The sequence below is a fragment of the Cololabis saira genome, chromosome 24, assembly GCF_033807715.1.
Source record: "Cololabis saira isolate AMF1-May2022 chromosome 24, fColSai1.1, whole genome shotgun sequence".
NCBI classification, from domain to species: domain Eukaryota; kingdom Metazoa; phylum Chordata; class Actinopteri; order Beloniformes; family Belonidae; genus Cololabis; species Cololabis saira.
The window spans coordinates 5,915,377-5,933,907 of NC_084610.1; the positions used below are offsets into that span (position 1 = coordinate 5,915,377).

Here is an 18,531-nt window from a genome sequence, read left to right on the forward strand (position 1 = left end):
TGGGGTGGGGGGGGGGGGGGGGGGGGGGGGGGTGCAGCAGAGAAAAACGTTCCGCAGTGAAAATGTGCTCCCACTGAAGCGTAGAGAGACTGCAGCAGAGTGAACGAGCCTGTGCACCACCTGCAGTCGAGTGTGTGTGTGTGTGAGAGAGGGAAATAATCACCCAAGACACAATGATTAAACACCCCGCTCCTCATCCTCCATCCTCCCTTTCTCTCCTGGCTCCTTCACTCCCTTCGACCCATTTCTCCACACACAACACCATCATCACCCTGAGCCTGCCTTCTATCAGCTTTGCACAGCGACTGCTGCTGCACGTCCGTGTGTGTGTGTGTGTGTGTGTGTGTGTGCATTGCGCATGCTGATGTGTGTGTGTGTTCACCACCAGTCTCTGCTCAGTATTCTCCAACACATTCCCCCCCTCCTGCCTCTTCTGTTTCAGCGACTCGCTGCTTCCCTTTTTGCCATTCTCCTCTTCTCCTGGCGTCTCAGGTCCATCCATTTTGACTCCACCACTCACTGTCAGCCCTTTCTCCATCCTCCCCATCTCCACTCTCACTCATTTCTTCTCCTCTCCAGTGACTCTGCCTTCAACTCTGACACATCCACCCCGGCTGAATACACTAAAAACCCCTTCTGTAATCCAAGGGTTTTTTTTTTTTCCCCCTCTTTCCCTCCAACTGCTCCAAGTCCCCCCCCCCTGTCCCCCTCCCCATCCTCACTCTTTTGCTCCCCTCCTCCCGCTCTAAGTGCTGCAGCATCAGTGCATGTGTGCGAGAGAGCAGCGCGGAGCGAAAGAGGTGGACAAGTGTGTGTAAGCGGAGTGTGTGAGCGAAGCACCGGGGATCCTGAGCCTGCAGGAGAGCCATGTAAAGAGGGAGGCAGGTGGAGGGGGGGTTCTTCTGCCTGTGGATGTATATATGTATATGCCCGGGCCGTGTTTGCAGGCGAGCGTATGTGTGTGAGTATGGGCATGCCAGCGTGTGTGTGTGTGTGTGTGTTCAACACTGTCGTCGATCAGCGACAGGCTCTTCGCATTATGCAGCCGACGGTGCTCATCACACTTTGAGGACTGACTCATCCACACCGGGCTGCAAAGACACGGGAGCCAGAGACGGATGGAAAGACAAGGAGGCTGTTTTAAGCTCTCGATGCTCAGGGTCCCTCTAGACCGTCCGAGGGTCTGGTTCTGTTTGTGGGATGCCAGCAGCCCCTGCAAATTGGAATTGCAGACGCACAACCAGACAGACGTCCGAATTCGCTGAAAGCCCCTGAAACGAAAATAAACCCCCCACACCATCGTCGTCTGAATCAAAGGACGGTTTCCACTTCTCATCTGCTCCATGGACTAGGACAAGAGGATCTCCGTAATCCACTTGATTTCCTTCTTTTTTTTTTTTGTGTGTGTGTGTGTGTCGGAGGCGGGTGCAGGATCCTATCCCAGAACCGGGGAGGGAGATAAGAGGCTGGCAGACCAGACGGGGCAGACTGAGGCATGGCTCGCCTCAACTGGTGCCTGGCTGCTGTCATCAGCTGGGGCAAGTTCCTCTTCTCCTGCTTCTTTCCACTGCGGGGGGCCAAGCGAGACAAGGTAAGACCTCACGGAGAGGGGAGAAGGGGAGAAAGGGGTGCTGGGAATGGCACACTTAGAAGGGATTGAGTTGACTTAAAGGATTCTCCTTGCACATGTTGCCTTTTCGATACCCACTCCAGCCGATGCAGGTGCCTCTCTCTTCTGCAACAGAGTTAATCTGAAATGATCGTTCTGCATGCAGCGTGCATCAGGACAGGCCTCGGTCTCAATCACACCTCTCCACCGTGACTTGCATGCAGTTGGCCTTACCTAGACCACCACATGACGTAGCGGTGAAAACCAGCCCGGCGCCCGGTCATGGACCATGGTCTCCGGAAAGGCTGGTTCCTACCCCCACTAAGTGCCGGTTCAAGGTCAGGTCTGCATCCCTACGTGGTCTCCGGGCGGCTACTGGAGATTTAGAAGGTGGGGAACCATGGGGACCACATTTTTGGGTTTGCAAGAGGAACCAGCAAGCGCTTCTGTCAAACAGGGTCACCTTGCCTTTACAGCTGCAGAATTGTAATGCACCATAATTAGTGGGTGTGTGTTTGACAAAGGAAAAGATTTTGACATCCCCTGCCTGTCATCTCTAGAGAGGGGGGTTGGGAGTCTGCTCTGCCTGTGAGATGCCTGCGAGATGCTCCTGTGGTCATACGGCATGTTTGGAAGGCCAAACTCAGGTTCATTGATCAGCAGCAGAGACATCCACTCTCTCTCTCTCATTTCTGTGTTTCTGGATGGAGACCTCAGCTGAAACTGGGGGGGTTCTTGCTCCACGGCTTCTCGGTAGCAGCTAATCAGTCACGTGTAACATTTCCTCTGATCGACTTAGTTACGCACTTTTGGAGGGATTTGAGTTATTTCAGCGATTCACCCTCTCCTGGAACTCGTCCCCCGGGCTGGAAACGGGGACCAGCTTCAGCAGTCAGGGAGAGTATCACCAGAAACAAGAGCACCCCCCCACCCCCCCTTTTTTTTTTTAACTCTAATGCACCATTTCAGTCCTGACTCGGCCCAACTTTCCTTTCAATCCCGGACCCTAAAGGCTCCGAACTTGAGCATCGTCGCATGGTAACGGCCTGCTGTTGGAAGTAGTATTTGGGCAGTGAAATCCCTCGCTAGGGGGGGGTTAAGCTCATGGTGGCACCACAGAGTGCAGTGCTGCAACTGCCCGTCTCCTCCAGCCCCAAAGACCCTCCCACCAGCACCAGCACCAGCAGCTAAACCCACCGTCCCCCACCATCCCCGGCCCCCTCCTCGCCCAATTGCCGCAGCTTCTTATCTCTACACCCGCGCTCCATCCCACCAGCCCCCCCCGCCCCCCGCCCCCCCATCGCACTCTCTTCTACTGCATGTGTGTGTGTAACTGTGTATTGAGCTTGTTAGTGCCTTTGCAGATACACACTCATTATACATCCTGTACAAGCTCCAGCTCCGGCTTTCCTCTCAGTACTGGCTGTCTTCATTTAGGTTTAGAAAATTATTCATTTTTATGGGATTCTTCCGTTTCCATCCCTTTTGAACTGATAAGAGCTTCACTGTCAGAGTTGCGTAATTCAGTTGATGATTGTTTATCACCAGAGATGTTCAGGTTCGGGTTCCATAACCTGCAGCAACATTTGTGCCTTTGTTTTCTCTAGAGAAGCGTTCATGCAGTTCACTTGAATATATCTTTTTGTTTATCATATTGTTGCAATAAATGAGTCTCTAAAGTCTTATCAGTATGTATCAAAGTGTAACTGAACTCAGTACGCTTGTTTGATCCCAGGTTAATATTATATTTTAATGATTTGGTAGATAGATACTGAGTTCTTGTTTATTCTTGTAAAAATGTACATCATTATTGATACTTCCCTTATGAATGAAGAGTTGCTAATATCCAGAAATGAATAAGTCTTCATTATTTTGCTTTTCTGTGATCACTTTACAGTTAAACTCATTTTTGTACTGATGTGATGATTTTCCATCTCACTCTTTCCTTTTTTTTTGGGTTGTTTGAAATTTAAGTTAAAAAACGTTATTTGTGCGCAGGGGTCAATCTAAGGTGCACGGACAATATCAACCAACAACAGCTTTAAAAAAAGCAGATTGCATAAAAAGACACAAATTTTAATCAAATGAAGTTGATGCATTTATGCAGATTAAGTGCGTAGTATAAATATAAACCCAACGACGTAAGATTAAACCAAACTGTCATAGATAAACTATAGTATCCAAGATTTTATGATACAAAAATAATTTTTTGTATCTTTTTTTGTGAACATCTACATCTTTGGGGTCATGTCTCTTTAAGTGGCAATTGGTGATTTTAGCATCTCCTTATGCTCTTTTTCCAACATTCTGTCTTTTTGTGACAATCTTAAGGTGGTTTGATTGACTGGCTCAATCCCCCGACTCTTCCAGCATCATGCAACACCTCAGAACTCACTGGACACTTTTGAACCGTCTGTCCTGTTGCTGTTCTGCAGCATCAGGACCGGCCACGTGGCCGACAGGGAGGTGAAAGTGGAGAGGTAAGGCTCCGTGCCTTCCCTCCAAGAGCCGCTGCGAGGTGTTCAGTTTCCATGGCAACGCGGCTCGGGCAGTCCCCACATGATGGGGCTGGGTTACAACGGGAGCTGGGCGGCGGGGTTGACTGTGAATGTATGGCGGTTTTGTCAGAGGGAGATGAGGAAACAAGAGAGGGAGGTGGAAGGATGCTGCGTAAAGGTTTTCTCCAGATGCGTTACTATGGTGACACTATTGTGGCACTGTGGAAGAGGAACCCTCTCCTCACCTCAGTTTTCCTCTCATTCACATCCTCTTTTTTTCCAGCTTCTTTTCCTTCTACACTTTCATCCCTCTCATCTCCTCTCCTCTTTCCCTTTCATGCATTTCCATGTTCCCTTTTGCTTAATTTCCTCTTCTCTTGCACCCGTTTGGCACCTCATCCAACCTTGTCTCTTCACTTCCTCCGATGTGATATTTCTCTCCTTTCTTAGCAAGAGCATTGCAGTTTTGGCGCAAAAAGTCACATTTTCTTCCCTCGCGATAGGTCTTTTGTAAGAATACCAATAATATTCAGAACCTCTTTGTAGTGGTCATGGCGTAGCGGGTAGAGTCCGTTTCCGTCCAACTGGAAAGATGCAGATTCAAACCCCTGCTCGGTCAATTGCTCTTTAGCATAGTGCTGGCCCCAGGCCGGGATACATGGGAAGGGAAAAGCATCTGACGTAAATAAACATATGAGTCGAGAGTATGGACTTTTGCTTGCGTTGTGATTTCAGATCCAACGTTTTCCACGTAATACTGCTACGACAAAAACTGATATTTGATATCATCACAAGTTGTGAGTCTTGTCTAATGCATATTGTGCAGTTTGATGACGCCAAAAGCATCAACAACCAGTGTCGAGAGGGGGTTGTTGTTGTTGTTTGAATCGTGAAGGAATTTGACCGTTGTATGTAAATATGTATGTAAATGCAAGTCTGCAACTTAAAAATCGGTCTTTACAGTCCTCAGTTGCGAGACGGGGCCATATGTTAACCTTTTGAAGCAGAAAAAGATTTCAAGTTTAATGTCGGGATACAGGAGCCGAGGACCCAAAAGCAGGAGGTCATGTCCTTTTTATTGAACACAAGTTGAACAACAGAAGGCACTACTAAAGTAGGATAGTGAAATTATTAAACTGAAAACCGACAAGGAAATAGAAGAATGCAAGCAAACCAAGGTAGAACAACGCATACATGACAAACGAGGGACAGACGAGACACAGGTGTTGACAATGAAACGGAGCAGACCAGCATAGGAAGTGACAGAAAACACTTTCAAAATCAAACAGGAACTCTGAACCAGTAAATCAAAGCTAAAACCTTGATCAAATCAACATCTAAAGACCTTGACAGGTATTTGAAACACACTTGTTGTCTCTTTCTTTTTTTTTTTTGCACCGTGGCTCCTTTTAAGTTCAGTTTTTCATCCTACTTTCCTTCTGCTTTCATTTGATTCATTTTGTTTTCTCTCCTGCTTGAGTCCTGTCCCATCTCCTTCCCCTCTCCCTTCTCTATCTCTTGTTTACTCGCCTTTGCATTTGTTTCCCTGATGCCTCATCAAGGCATTCACATCAGGCAGCTGTCCAGAAAGCCAAAGAGAGAAAAGGCTGATGGGAAACCTGCTCTCTGAATGCTTCCTCGTTCTCTGCCTCTGCAGCATACCGTACGCAGTTTGTATTTATCAAACAGTCCCGACCAACTTTCCCTCCGTGTTGAGAAACGTGGGCCCGCCACAGCAGTCTCTCTGCAGGTGCCGCTGCCGACTTGTGCCCTGAATGGCTGGCTGTGCTCCGGGCCGCCGTTCAGCATGATGGATGCTTTGTTATTCCAGCATTAAAGCTTTAATGTGATGGATTCCCCCAGCGCCAGAAGAGGAGATGGCAGACTCCATTCTTTTTCTTTATTCCTCTCTGCTCCTTGGCTTTTGTTTCAGTTCATCTCCCAAATATTTGATCCGCTTTTCCGGCGACGTGTTTATAATATTGCATCCGGTGATCAAATACCAGCCTCTCTGTGCGTTTGCCAGTATTTATAGATGTAAATCAGATTTCCAAAAATCTTTAAATGGCAACAGCATTGAAAGAGAAGTGTGCGGAGATCTGGTTTATTGTATTGGGAATAAGGGGATAATACCCGCCTTTTAAAAATACAGCACTCCTGCAGAAGCTGCATGTTTGCTGGTCAAAGCTTCCTTTCGACGGCTCTTCTGGCTTCATCATAAGAGAAAAACAAAGTACATGAGGAGCACGCATGAGCTATAAATGCAGAAACAAACATCTGCTAATGGGTTTAGAGGCCACTAGAGGCTGCTCGCAACCCAGTTCAGACCAGCGGGCTGTCACGCATCAAACACATGCACCAAAATCCATTTAAAGCAGCCCAGGAGTTAACACGACTTCCAGGAAAGTGGCTAGCATGCTGTCCTGTTTGGTGTTACCATGTAAATAAAACACGTGCGGAGGCGGACGCGCTCATAAACACACACACAGATTATATGTCAGGTTATATGGATTGAGGTAACTGTTACAGTGGAAGTGATGGAGAGCAGCATGGATCAATACGGGGTGTTTTCTCAAAATGAATTGGCTCTTAGCCTTTTATAGATCTGCCTTTGGACTAATGTAATGTTCCTGTGCCGGCGGTGTAATGTTGATTTAGTGCTGTGCTGTATACGCACATATGCATGATGCTAGTCCTTTACCATTAACTAAGCAATGTTTGCATGTATACCTGTTTGAATAGATGCCGTGTGCTCATGCTGTTGACTGTGAAATGTTTAAAATTACTTAAAATGATGCTGGCATGTGAAGAATATTTGACACCCTGCTTCAAATGCAAAAAAAAGTAAATCATCTGGCTTGCCAGATGTTATAATTAGGTAAATGCAACCTCAGGAGAGCAACAAAACGTGGCTTATTACATTGTGCAACTATTTATTTGACAAAAAAACAAAGCCAGTGTGTGCAAACAAAGTAAATCCCATAAATGAAGAGGTTTGCAAAACGACCTTTAGCAGCAATAACTTGGAGCTTTTGCTTTCTGCTTGATGTTATCAGTCTGTTACGTTGCTGTGGAGGAATGTTGGTTCAATCTTTGTCATAATGTGGCTACAGTTCATTTAGGTTCATTTTTTTTATGCATGGTCCTCCATTAGGTCAAATTACAGCATTTCAGTCCGGCTAAGAGCTGGATCCTAGTCCAGTTGCATGAATGGATTTCAGTCAAGCTTGATCTGTTTAACCGATGCACTCACGTCCAAGCAGTAGGTCACTGGGTCAATCAATTCCCAGCCCTGTCATGTGTCCCCGACAAAGTGTTTCCGAGCAGGACATTGAACCCGAATTACCGCCAATACCGGGAATAGTCGGGAAGGACACCCTATGGAGCAAAAATGCCCTGAAACGACAGAGGAGAAAGAATTCTTTAGTATATCGAGGAGTTTGTGATCCTGTGGCTACCTACACGTAACAAGCCCAAATCATCAAACCGTCACCTCCGTGCTTGACAATTAGTGTGATGTGTTTCTGTGGATATACTGGCGTTCAGTTTGGGCATCAGGGCCAGACTCTAGTCTCATCTGTCCAGAGGGCATCATTCTTCAAGTCTTAACTTTTGATCGAAAGCCATTTTGCAAACGGTGTTCTTTTAGAAGAAAAGTGACTATGTACTTTGGCAGCGGCGGGACTTTGTCCCAGATGTCCCAGATGTCCCAGATGTCCCAGACGAGAAAGCTGCCAAGTCGTCTGCTTTTATAGACGGGCTCATACTCGGTGATCATCACTTAATCAATGTCTTTGATTAGTGGCCGGTACTTACCCTCTTAATTCCTCTGGACACAGTAAGGGTGTACTTGGATTATCAAAGCTCTGCAGTGCAATTTGTCATTCCAGACCTGGAGAATTTTTCCCACATACATAAGACCTTGAAGTTGACATTGGGCTCTTCTCTCTAATAACACGATATCCACTACCTGTTATTGGACCTGACGACAACGGCTGCAAGGACTCGCTAGCTCCGTATTGTAATGAGCTTGTCTGGGCCCTCGGCTGTGACACAGCATCAGCTGAGTCCTGCAGATATTTTGCAGGAGAGGAGGAGAACAGATCTGGAGGCAGGAAGGGGTTGCCGATGAAAAATTGAAGTGACATTAGCACAGACATGAGCGAGCATGCTTCCAGGAGAGAGGTGGAGGGAAAGAGAGGTGAGGTATGCAACGCAAGGAAGCCAAGGAGGTGGAGGAGGGTGGTCAGTGAATGGAGTGTGTGTGTGTGTGTGTGTGTGTGTGAGAGAGGTAAAGAGAGGGAAGGGAAAGGAGGGGCTAACAAGGATCATTTGAGGAGAAGAGAGTTTTGGAAGAAAGAAAAGTAAAGGCCGGCTCGGCGCTCACCTCCCTCCCCCAGCTGCTCCCTGGAATAAAGTTACCACACTTGAAGAGCGGCAGGAAGGAAGGCAGAAGTGAGCGAGGGAACAAGAGGGAGAGCTGGAAGGAGCAGGAGTGGACGAGGGGAGGGAGCTCACATGAGGGAGACTGGCTGAGGCCGTCAGAGAGAGGAAAGCGGAGCAGCAGTGCCCTCCATCTCTGTGCATCTCTCACGTCTGCCATGGATCTATGTCGACGAGGCCTGCCGGGAAGAGCTGGGAGTTTTTGGGAATACTCTGGATTTCAGCCGTGAGCCTGGAAAACCCTCGACCGGTGTTTTGTTTTTGCCCCCCCCCCCATCCTCCAGGATGCCCTCCGTGTCTATGTCGCTTCCCTCTGCCCTGGCAGGCAGGGCCAGGACCTGGGTCTGTCTCTCCTGCATGTTCTGGGTAAGACATGTTCGTGCAGGGACGATCAAGACGATCAGAACAGTGAAATATTCCAGTCGGTGTAAGCAGATCCGAACACATGACACATGAATGAAGGACTTTAGTTGCACTGAGCTCTGTCAGATGTTTGAAAGACGTTCCACAACTGTTGACAAGTGGGTGGCTGTGTTTACACGTGAAACTTGGAGATGAAAGGTTGCTTTAGAAACCGTGGCACACAAGCATCCCTGTTTCCTCCCGTGTTTGGAGCACATGCACCCGTGAGTCAGGTGGACGTTGCAGTTTGGGGGGATTTTTCCAGAGTAAATCACGTCTCTAAAGTACGACGGAGTATTAGGGCCAAACTAAGACAAAAAAAATTGGAAATTACGAGAATAAAGTCATAATATAATGAGAATAAAGTCGTAAAATTACGAGAATAAAGTCGTAATGTTGCGAGAATAAAGTCGTAATAGAATAAAGTCGTAGTATTATGAGAATAAAGTCGTAATATTACGAGAATAAAGTCGTAAAATTACGAGAATAAAGTCGTAACATTACGAGAATAAAGTCTTAATGTTGCGAGAATAAAGTCGTAATATTATGAGAATATAATTTATGAGAACTCTAACAGGAAGAGCTTCTTCTCCCTGTGTTAAAATGAGGAATATTGAGCATCTTGTGAAGTTATATTTATATATTTATAATATATTACGACTTTATTCTCGTAATATTATGACTTTATTCTCGTAATTTTACAACTTTATTCTCGTAATTTTACGACTTTATTCTCGTAATATTATGACTTTATTCTCGTAATTTTACGACTTTATTCTCGTAATATTATGACTTTATTCTCGTAATTTTACGACTTTATTCTCGTAATATTATAACTTTATTCTCGTAATTTTACGACTTTATTCTCATTACATTATGACTTTATTCTCGTAATTTCCTTTTTTTGTTTTTTTGTTTGGCCCTAATACTCCGTCGTACTAAAGAGTCTCAGTTGGACTCAGACACAACCTAGATGCTAAATTCCTCCATCAACATCATTTTTCTGTGTTAACCGGCCTGTAAAGTTCAGGGGTGTGTGGTTTCCTTCCTCTTGAGTCCTGCTGGTACATCTGCAGAGGTCTGCTCCGTCCGCTGATCCTGACAGGTCTGATCCGCAGCGACTCGCATCGGCATGTCGGTGCGTCGAGTCCACGCAGCCTCGGCACTGGAGTTATTTCTGGGTTCTCCTGTATAATTTAATCTGCTGCTGCTCTCCTCTTCTTCTGTATGTGGGGCTGACCGAGTGTGTCAGGAGCAGGGGGGGGCTCTCCGCACAGGCACGCCAACCCCGAAAAATGCATGATTTGAATTGACTTGGTCGGATGCGAATACAGATGTGAGACTGAAGCCTTTGTGAAGTGGAGCCGCGTTCAGCGAGTGGGCCGGCGAGGCTTTTGTGTTTATAAAACATTTCTATCAAGTGAAACCTGCCTCTTTAGATGTTCTTTTCCACAAAACTGGAGGATTGTGGATGTCAACATACAGCCACATCAAATGTCATCCTGCTTTTCTTGAGTCTGGCAGTAGCATCATGCAAACTTTACTTGTGAGAAACATGGATTTATCGCTTTTCTCTGCTTGTGTAACGTACACACGTGTGTAAATGAGGCATCTGTCCTACTTCTCTCCAGCTTGCAGTGCAGGGTAGAGCCATTTAGATGCAAGGGAACGAGGCCGGGTGGTAAACAGCCTCCATGCACTCCACATGTAGTGCGAGTTTCCGGGGACGAGGGGCCTCCGACTCGGCAACATCCGCAACAAAAACAGATAAATGCTAAAACTGCACTGTGTACGGCTGCTTTGGAGGTGTGACATCAGCGGGGAGAGGAAGTTGAGGAGCGAGTGACGTACGAGAAGCTAGTTCTGAGAAAGCTCCTCAAATACAGGCTGTTAATAATGCATCATCCCCACGCACAGACTGAAAACATGAGTCGACATGCTGACAGAGGAAGCCACGCATGGCCTGCATGGCCTGCATGGTCTGCATGGCCTGCATGGCCTGCAGCACGGCCTGCATGGCCTGCATGGCCTGCATGTCCTGCATGGCCTGCATGTCCTGCATGGCCTGCAGCATGGCCTGCATGGCCTGCATGTCCTGCATGGCCTGCAGCATGGCCTGCATGGCCTGCATGGCCTGCAGCATGGCCTGCATGGCCTGCATGGCCTGCATGGCCTGCAGCATGGCCTGCATACAACACTGGTCAAGCTTGTCTACATTAAAATGATCTACATTAAAATGCAGTAGCTGCAAATGATGTCCCATATGTGGTTTCCAACATACCTGCAGTCAGGATGCTTGAACGTTTAATCCTTTCAAATATTACAAATGACTACTATTCAATCTGAAGAGGACATTTTACTTGGACGCTTTTAGTTGATGAGAAACACTTAAATTTAATTAAAATTTTATTCAAGATGCGCCCCATGAGTGGCATCTAATGAGGATCAGTTATAAAACAAGCTGTGTAGCGATCAGAGAACCGTGTGAGCTCCGGTAACACGTTGGCAGGTGTGAATGTTCGGGTCGCTCCCATCAGGGAAACACTTGGACAACGGTGCTCCGTGTGGCAGGTCTGCTAGAAGAGATGTGGGTTCTGGGTTTGGAAAGATCACGTTTGGAAGTTTAAAAGTTTAAAGTTTAAAAGACAACTGCTTGGACTGGAAAAAAACTTTAACTTCAGGGTAAGAAAGGTATTCCAGTTCTGAAACACGGTGGTGGTAGAGTAGTGGTTTGGAGTTGTCAGAACAACATATGTATGAAATTTATGTTTGTCTTTTCTCCATATCGGCATCCAGCTGTACTCTTCTCTTTTGTGGTTCGTTGTTTCCTGTTCAGACTCTGATTCGAGCTCAAACATGCGAGTTGTTGGAGAACCATTGGCTCCTCCCTTCAGCGAGTCTCCAGGACTTGGACCAATCAGAAAACAGTTGTTCTCAGGAGCAATGCTAAAACAATTATAGGCCTGTGGAGTGATGCTGGGTTCAAAACCAATCTAGATTTATCAAAGCTTAAAATGAGACTGCTGGAAATGAACAGATGGAAGCTGTAATCGTTGTATTTTGAAACTGAAAAGCATGTTTGGTCATTTTGTCTTGCATTTTATTCTCATATTTTTGCCACTCCCACATCCATCCATCTATTATGGACCCGATTATTCCTATTTAGGGTCACAGGGAGCTGCTGGAGGTTTACCAGGCGGTACACCCCAGACAGGTCCCTCTCACACTTATTAACCAATATGATCAACACCAGGATTCTGATTTCATAGAGGGAACCAAACAGATATTCTCACACATTTTTAGCTCATTATTTTAATTGGATTCTCATTATCTGCATTTTCAGCTTGTGTGAAGATTTCAAGATGTTCCCGGTCATATTTATGCATAAATATAGGAACTTCTCCAGGGGTTGGCCAACATTCAAGCACCGCCACGTCTCCCTGATGAATGATGTTGGAAATAACTTTTCACCAAAGCACGCGATGCGGACTGTGATTTTAGATTCTTATGGCCAAAGTCGGGTTTATAAAATCATTGTAAAACCCATTAAGTGTTTCGTTTTGTAGTTTAACTCGGTTTACGGGTTGGACTAACTTGACTTTGACAGACTTTGATGCCAGTCGCTCCACAGTACGCATGTTCTGCAGTAATACTGTACTGGATTATTACGACATCCAACTGTCACGGTATTCTGTGTTTCAGACGAGTAAAAGACAGTTGCAACACTGTAAAAATATGCAGCACATCCATCATGTCTAACAGACTCCATTATTGACTGACCAGAATCCTCAGAGAGCGCTGAAAATCAATCAGACTTTGATCGGACGGTTACTGGCTGCCACGCCTGCACGCGTGTCGCCTCTGCATGCGCTTGTAACGTGTGTGTTTTCATGACCCCGGAGGTTCTGGGAGTTCTGCCCGGTGATGAGTTTGGGGGATGCTGAAATAAGGACTCTGTCGAGGCTTCATTTATCAAGTGTTTCATTTATCCTTTTTTACTTTGAAAGATGGGAGATCCCGAGAGCAAAGTCACATGTGAACATTTGCTGAAGCTTGACTGAAAAGCTTTGGAAACACATTGGGTTGGGTCACTCGGGCTGAACACTGCCGATCCAACCGTGAAGGACTCCCAAAGACTCTGTACCAACAAGAGGAGCTAATTGAGGTGTTTCTGTCTTTTCTGATGGGAGGAGTTTACCAGAAAAACCAGAAGAGCACCCCTAAACCAGACCCTGGAAGCTGATGGATGGATGAAGGAACCCTTTTCTAATATATTTGATTCGCTGTATGAATGAAAAGAGAATGCAATGATTTGCAAATCTCACAAACTAATCAATCAAATTCCAACCAAAAAGACGTGAACTCACGCAACAGAGGACGTGTGCTGTACTGTCGTAAGAACAAATACGATCATTTTGGATTTTAGGGCAGCAACATGTCTCAAAAAAGCAGCAAAAGGTGTGAAACGTAATTGGTTCCACAAAGAGACACCTGGAGGAACATCTTGCAACTAATTAGGTTAAGTGGGTCAATGACAAGACTGGGTTTAAAAAGAGCAAAAGAGAGCCAGAGACTCTCAGAAGTAAAGATGGACAAAGTTTGCAAATATATATATATACATATATATATATATATATATATATATATATATATATATAAAAGGTTGTCTAGTGAATTATTAGTGAAACAGTTTCACAATATTGTTCCTTGGCATAAAACTGTGACAACTTTGAATATCTCTTTAACCATATTGTCAATAACGTGTCGATTGATCACAGTCGTACAGCCGTACGTGAACATGGTCCAGCCTTGCCATCGTCCAGCACCCAGAGCTCGTCCAGAACTTTAGCCAAATCAAACATTTACTGTTGAACCACGGTTTTTTCAAAATGACAAATATGGAACAACTTTCCTCTTCTAGCTCTCCAGGAAGTGATATTGGTTCCTGGGCTGATGTGGGCTGTTGTTCATAATAATAATAAGTGCTACGCTACGGGGTGAATGTTGACCCGGTCCCAACGCTTTTGGATGTGTTGCTGCCATCAAATCCAAAATTACTTTATTTTTTGTTCTTTACATGGTACATTTCCCACATTGTAGACATTATATTACATGTTTCTATGATGTGAATAAAATACCAGTTAATGAGATTTCCATTCTGTTTCTATTTCCACGGTGTCTTGAGTTTAAAGCGCGATGCATTGTCAAGAACTCTTGGCCCAAACTGTATTCCTCTGTCCTATCAGCCATTTAAAAGCGCGCTGTTGGTGTGGCTTGGAAATACAGAAGAGAGACTGTTTCTAGCAGTGTGGAGTGCAGATGATCATATTTGGGTTTTTGATGCTGATGTCCACCTCCAAATGACATGAAACTGCACTCAGACCTAGTTTTGATGAACAGCCTCCAAAGGGACATCATGTCCTGCTCTGCTGCCACACAGGCATCCCTCCAGCTCTCTCCGGAGCTTCCTCCACGTTCCCGCTTTCCACCCTGTCCATTTGTGTGTGGGTGTGTACGCATGCATGGCCCGTGTAACTGCATCTTCATGGTTCAGACCGTCCTCGGAGAGTGTAGCTGTCACTCCAGCTAAACAATGCTCTGTGTATCCGTGACCAGGTGATTTATATCCGATGTGATCGGAAGCCCCGGGCTACCACCCGCTAGCTCCTGACCCAGCTTCAGCACACTTCCCCAGGGCTTCTCTGCCCCCTCTTCTTATACCCAAGTCTGCATATCTGTCCGCAAAGTTTCTTCATTAGGGCCCGAGCACTGACAGTGCGAAGGTCCTACTGTATCTGTAGGAATGTTTTTTTTCCTCGTTATTTTTATTGTTGTTTTTCCGACGAAATGAGGGCCTTTTTTCCCCCTAAACGTGCCCCAAAAGGCACCAAATTTTGCACGCAAGCCAGGCCTGGCGAAAAATGTGATATTTAATGGTTTGCATTAATGGGCGTGGCCTAATGGCTCAACAGCGCCCCCTAGAAAACTTTGCGCCTCAAGCCCCACAATACGGTTTGACGTACATGCACGAAAATCGGTACACACCTGTATCATGTCGCAACTTAAAGGAGCATGAGGCAGGATTTATGAAAAAAATTCGTATACGTTTTAAGTTTTCTAGTAATAATGTCAGATGAAGCGTTCCAAACCAAAAAGAATGAGCCCTCTAGTGTATCTCTCCGTTGCCTTGAACAGGCTGTGTGCTGCAAAATGTGCTGCAATTCGGTCCCGAATTTCATGACGCTGCATGCACGTTCTCCCCGTTCTCCCGTGCCGGCTTCACTGTTGGCTGCAGTACCCCCGACGGCCGTCGTGGCGAAGGTGGCGCTAGACAGTCTCATTTCTTAAAAGGAGCCTCATGCTCCTTTCAAGAAAAGTCTCTTGGCGCCATGGCCGAAACGGAACAGGAAGTCGGTCATTTTGAATTAATCGTGTAATTTTGGTGCAATTTATGCCATTTCTTCAGCCGTTTCTTCGCCCGAACCGTAACGTGCAGGTGTGTTATACATCAAAATGTGCGTCTCAATCCTGCGACGATGCGCATTACTTTTCTCAGTCAAAAGCGTTACCGTGGCAACGATAGACGCCAAAAAACGCACCCCCCCTTCATCTGATTGGTCCATATTTGATAGTTCCTACTTTCTGCCATAACTTTTGAATGGTTTGATATAGAGAGTCGTGGGTGGTTTCATCCGCTAAATGTCCAGGCCTGAAGAATCTACATGCAAGTCATACAAGCTTCCACTGCAGCCTGAACGTGCACAAGGGTGCAAGGGCCCGTTCATCGCTGCTTGCAGCTTTAATTGCAAGTTGGGATTGTGTACATCTGGCTTTAAATATGTATACATAGATATTCACCGCATATCAAGTCCAAGTCACCACCTGGATTTAACTTAGCAAATAGGTAAGAAACTCCCATTGGATACTAAAATGACTGCATACCATAGATAATTATGTTTCAACTGGCAACACCTCATCTTGTGGTCATCTTGTGGAAATCAGAAGGGTCAAAATATTGGCGACAAGCGACGAAAACATCTAAGTAAATTGCTGTAATTACTGAAATTGGGTTAAGATCTATCAACAAACATTAATTATATCTGCCATAAAGCATATTTGGACTGCACATTGGACTGAAGGATCCATTTCAATCCCTCAGAAGGATAGCCGTTGTCTAAATGACCTCAGTGGAAGCCAGCGATGTCTGTCAGAGGCGGCGAAGGATTCCACCCAAATGTAGATTAAGAAATTGGAGAAAAAGCTTGTAACAGAGAACAACAGCACTGTCTGACATGTGAGTTACACTGTTAAAGTATGGATTTAAAAACCAACCTGGAAAAGTGTCATGACTAACGGAACCACGATAATTAAGCACGACTTGTGGATCATGTCGCCTGTATATCGGACCGACGTCGTAGCTGCCATTAATGCTTGCTCACCAGTTCGTATTGCTCTGTAATTCCACCACCAAACACAAGGTGGCAGTGCAGCCTCTTTTCTTTTGATTACCGTATTGTCCCGATTATAAGACGACCCCGATTATAAGACGACCCCCTCTTTTTCAAGACTCAAGTTTGAAGAAAGACTTTTTGAACACCAAATTCAATTTTTATACAGAAAATAATTCAAGTACATCTGAAACAAATGATTATAACAATATATTGGAGAGAAAAAGCATGTTATTTTGACTATTTGAAAACATTATCTTGAAGTTTGCATCATAACTTCTCCTCAGCTGCCGGTTTACCTGCCGAACTTCCACCCCTCTTTTCTCCAGATTGTCGCTACATTTCTCCCCTTTCTGTTATCTCTTCGCTTATTTTCTTCTCTTTTCTTTCTTATACTATTTTTAATTTTTCTTCTTCGTGACAGGGGTTGGCTTGGGCCTGGGGAGTTAAGTTCAGCATTCGCTTTAAAGATATCTGGCGCCATTTGGCGTTGTGAATGGGTATAACGTCTAGACCCCGAATGTAAGACGACCCCCACTTTTTCAGTCTTATTTCAATGCAAAAAAAACACTGTCTTATATTCAGGCCAATACGGTACTTTCTTTGAGGCAACATAGCCAATGAAGCATATTTTATGTGTGATGGAACCGATCAATGTTGAGTAACAGTATTTATTTCAACAATCTATCTTTCTCCCTATCTTGACGACTATCTTAACCCTTGTTGAGAATCTTTGGGGTGTGCTGGAAAAGACGCAGTGACCTAACACTCCCATCGTCACTATAACATCTTGGCAAAAAAATGAATGCAACTCTGAAAAGAAATCAATGGTTTAATGTTGCTTTAGCTTATCTTACCGTTTCCCCTGAGAATGACTCATGTAATCAAAGGTATTACTGATCCACCCGAACATTTGGGTTCAAATGTCTCTCAGCCACAAGTTGTGTAATGGAATGCGTTCCATGTGGAAAAAGACATCCATAAAGCAGCGATGTGTATAAACATCAAATGATTCAAATTTCAAACCTACATGTCTGCTAGTTTTTCCATTTTTTCCATGCATTGTCTATTTTGATCTATTTTTTCCTGAGATGGACTCAAAAACTACACGGCTCATTCGCAAACACGGCACTCAGAGTTCATTAGCTGCTGACTAACGATCATAAGCGGCCTAGACTTCATGATCACAGCTTATTGATCTTTGTGTCTCTCAGTCTACACCTGCTATTGATCATATTGCGCCCTCGCGCAAACAGAGCAACAGCTTGCATTCTCACGTTAGCCCTCAAATGTTCGTTTTTGCAGCTGATTTGGATGCATCCTTATAAACCCACACACAGAGATGCAAACATTGAGAATATCTTTAGATGTGTGCTTCAGTTTTTGCTGATGCTCGGAGGAGGACTCTCCTGCAGCCTTGTCAGCGACTGACAGCGTCAGTCCACTTGGGATTGTCTGTACTCAGGCCATAAATAACACAGCCTCAGCAGCATTTGTGTACACTCATCGATGCTCCCATGGTGTTTAAATGGTCCAGAAAAAGAAAAATATCAGCCTGGTGTGTTACAGTTTTCTAGGCTTGTTCTGCTTTGTGATGAATTTGACCTTACCAATACTTTCTAGGCCTTTCCTGAGAAATAAAGAAGTCATATTGATTTCTTCAAAGTAGCACCGTTGATCTAGTTTGAAATCAGAGAAATGAAGTCTCCTCAGTATTTCACAATTTCAGTATTTTGAGGGAAGGTTGATCATTTCTTGTGCCGATGCACAAGCCTGTTCAACTTACAGTAATGATTATGGGTACATCTGCGCTGGCAATCACTGATGGAGCCATAATCACAGTGAAGGAGGCCCCTCGGGGGTTATAACTATCATAATGACTATCCTGATAGGGGATTCTCTCTCTCCTCTCCGTTCAGAAAGGCAGAGACCTGGGACCAAACCTGTCTCGTGTCAAGGTTTTCAGTTCTAGTTCTTGATTTTCCTGGCGAGTAAAGCTGGTGTCATTTCAAACCAGACGGACGTTAACCAGTGCACGTTCAGCGCTCTTGTTTGATACGTCACTTAGGTTTGAGATCAAAGCTTCAGAGACGGGAGTGGAACCAGCCTGATGTAAACACAGATGTTCTGA

General features: G+C 45.2%; 1 protein-coding gene across 1 annotated transcript in view; it reads left to right on the forward strand.

Moving 5' to 3' along the window:
- The first annotated feature begins 967 nt into the window (after nucleotides 1-967).
- The window catches only part of tns1a (tensin 1a), a 116,449-nt gene continuing 98,885 nt past the window's right edge, over nucleotides 968-18,531 (forward strand). The window contains exon 1 of the mRNA XM_061716067.1: nucleotides 968-1,591. Coding sequence (XP_061572051.1) covers nucleotides 1,496-1,591 — 96 coding nt within the window. The 5' untranslated portion in view covers nucleotides 968-1,495. The remainder of the gene's footprint in view (nucleotides 1,592-18,531) is intronic.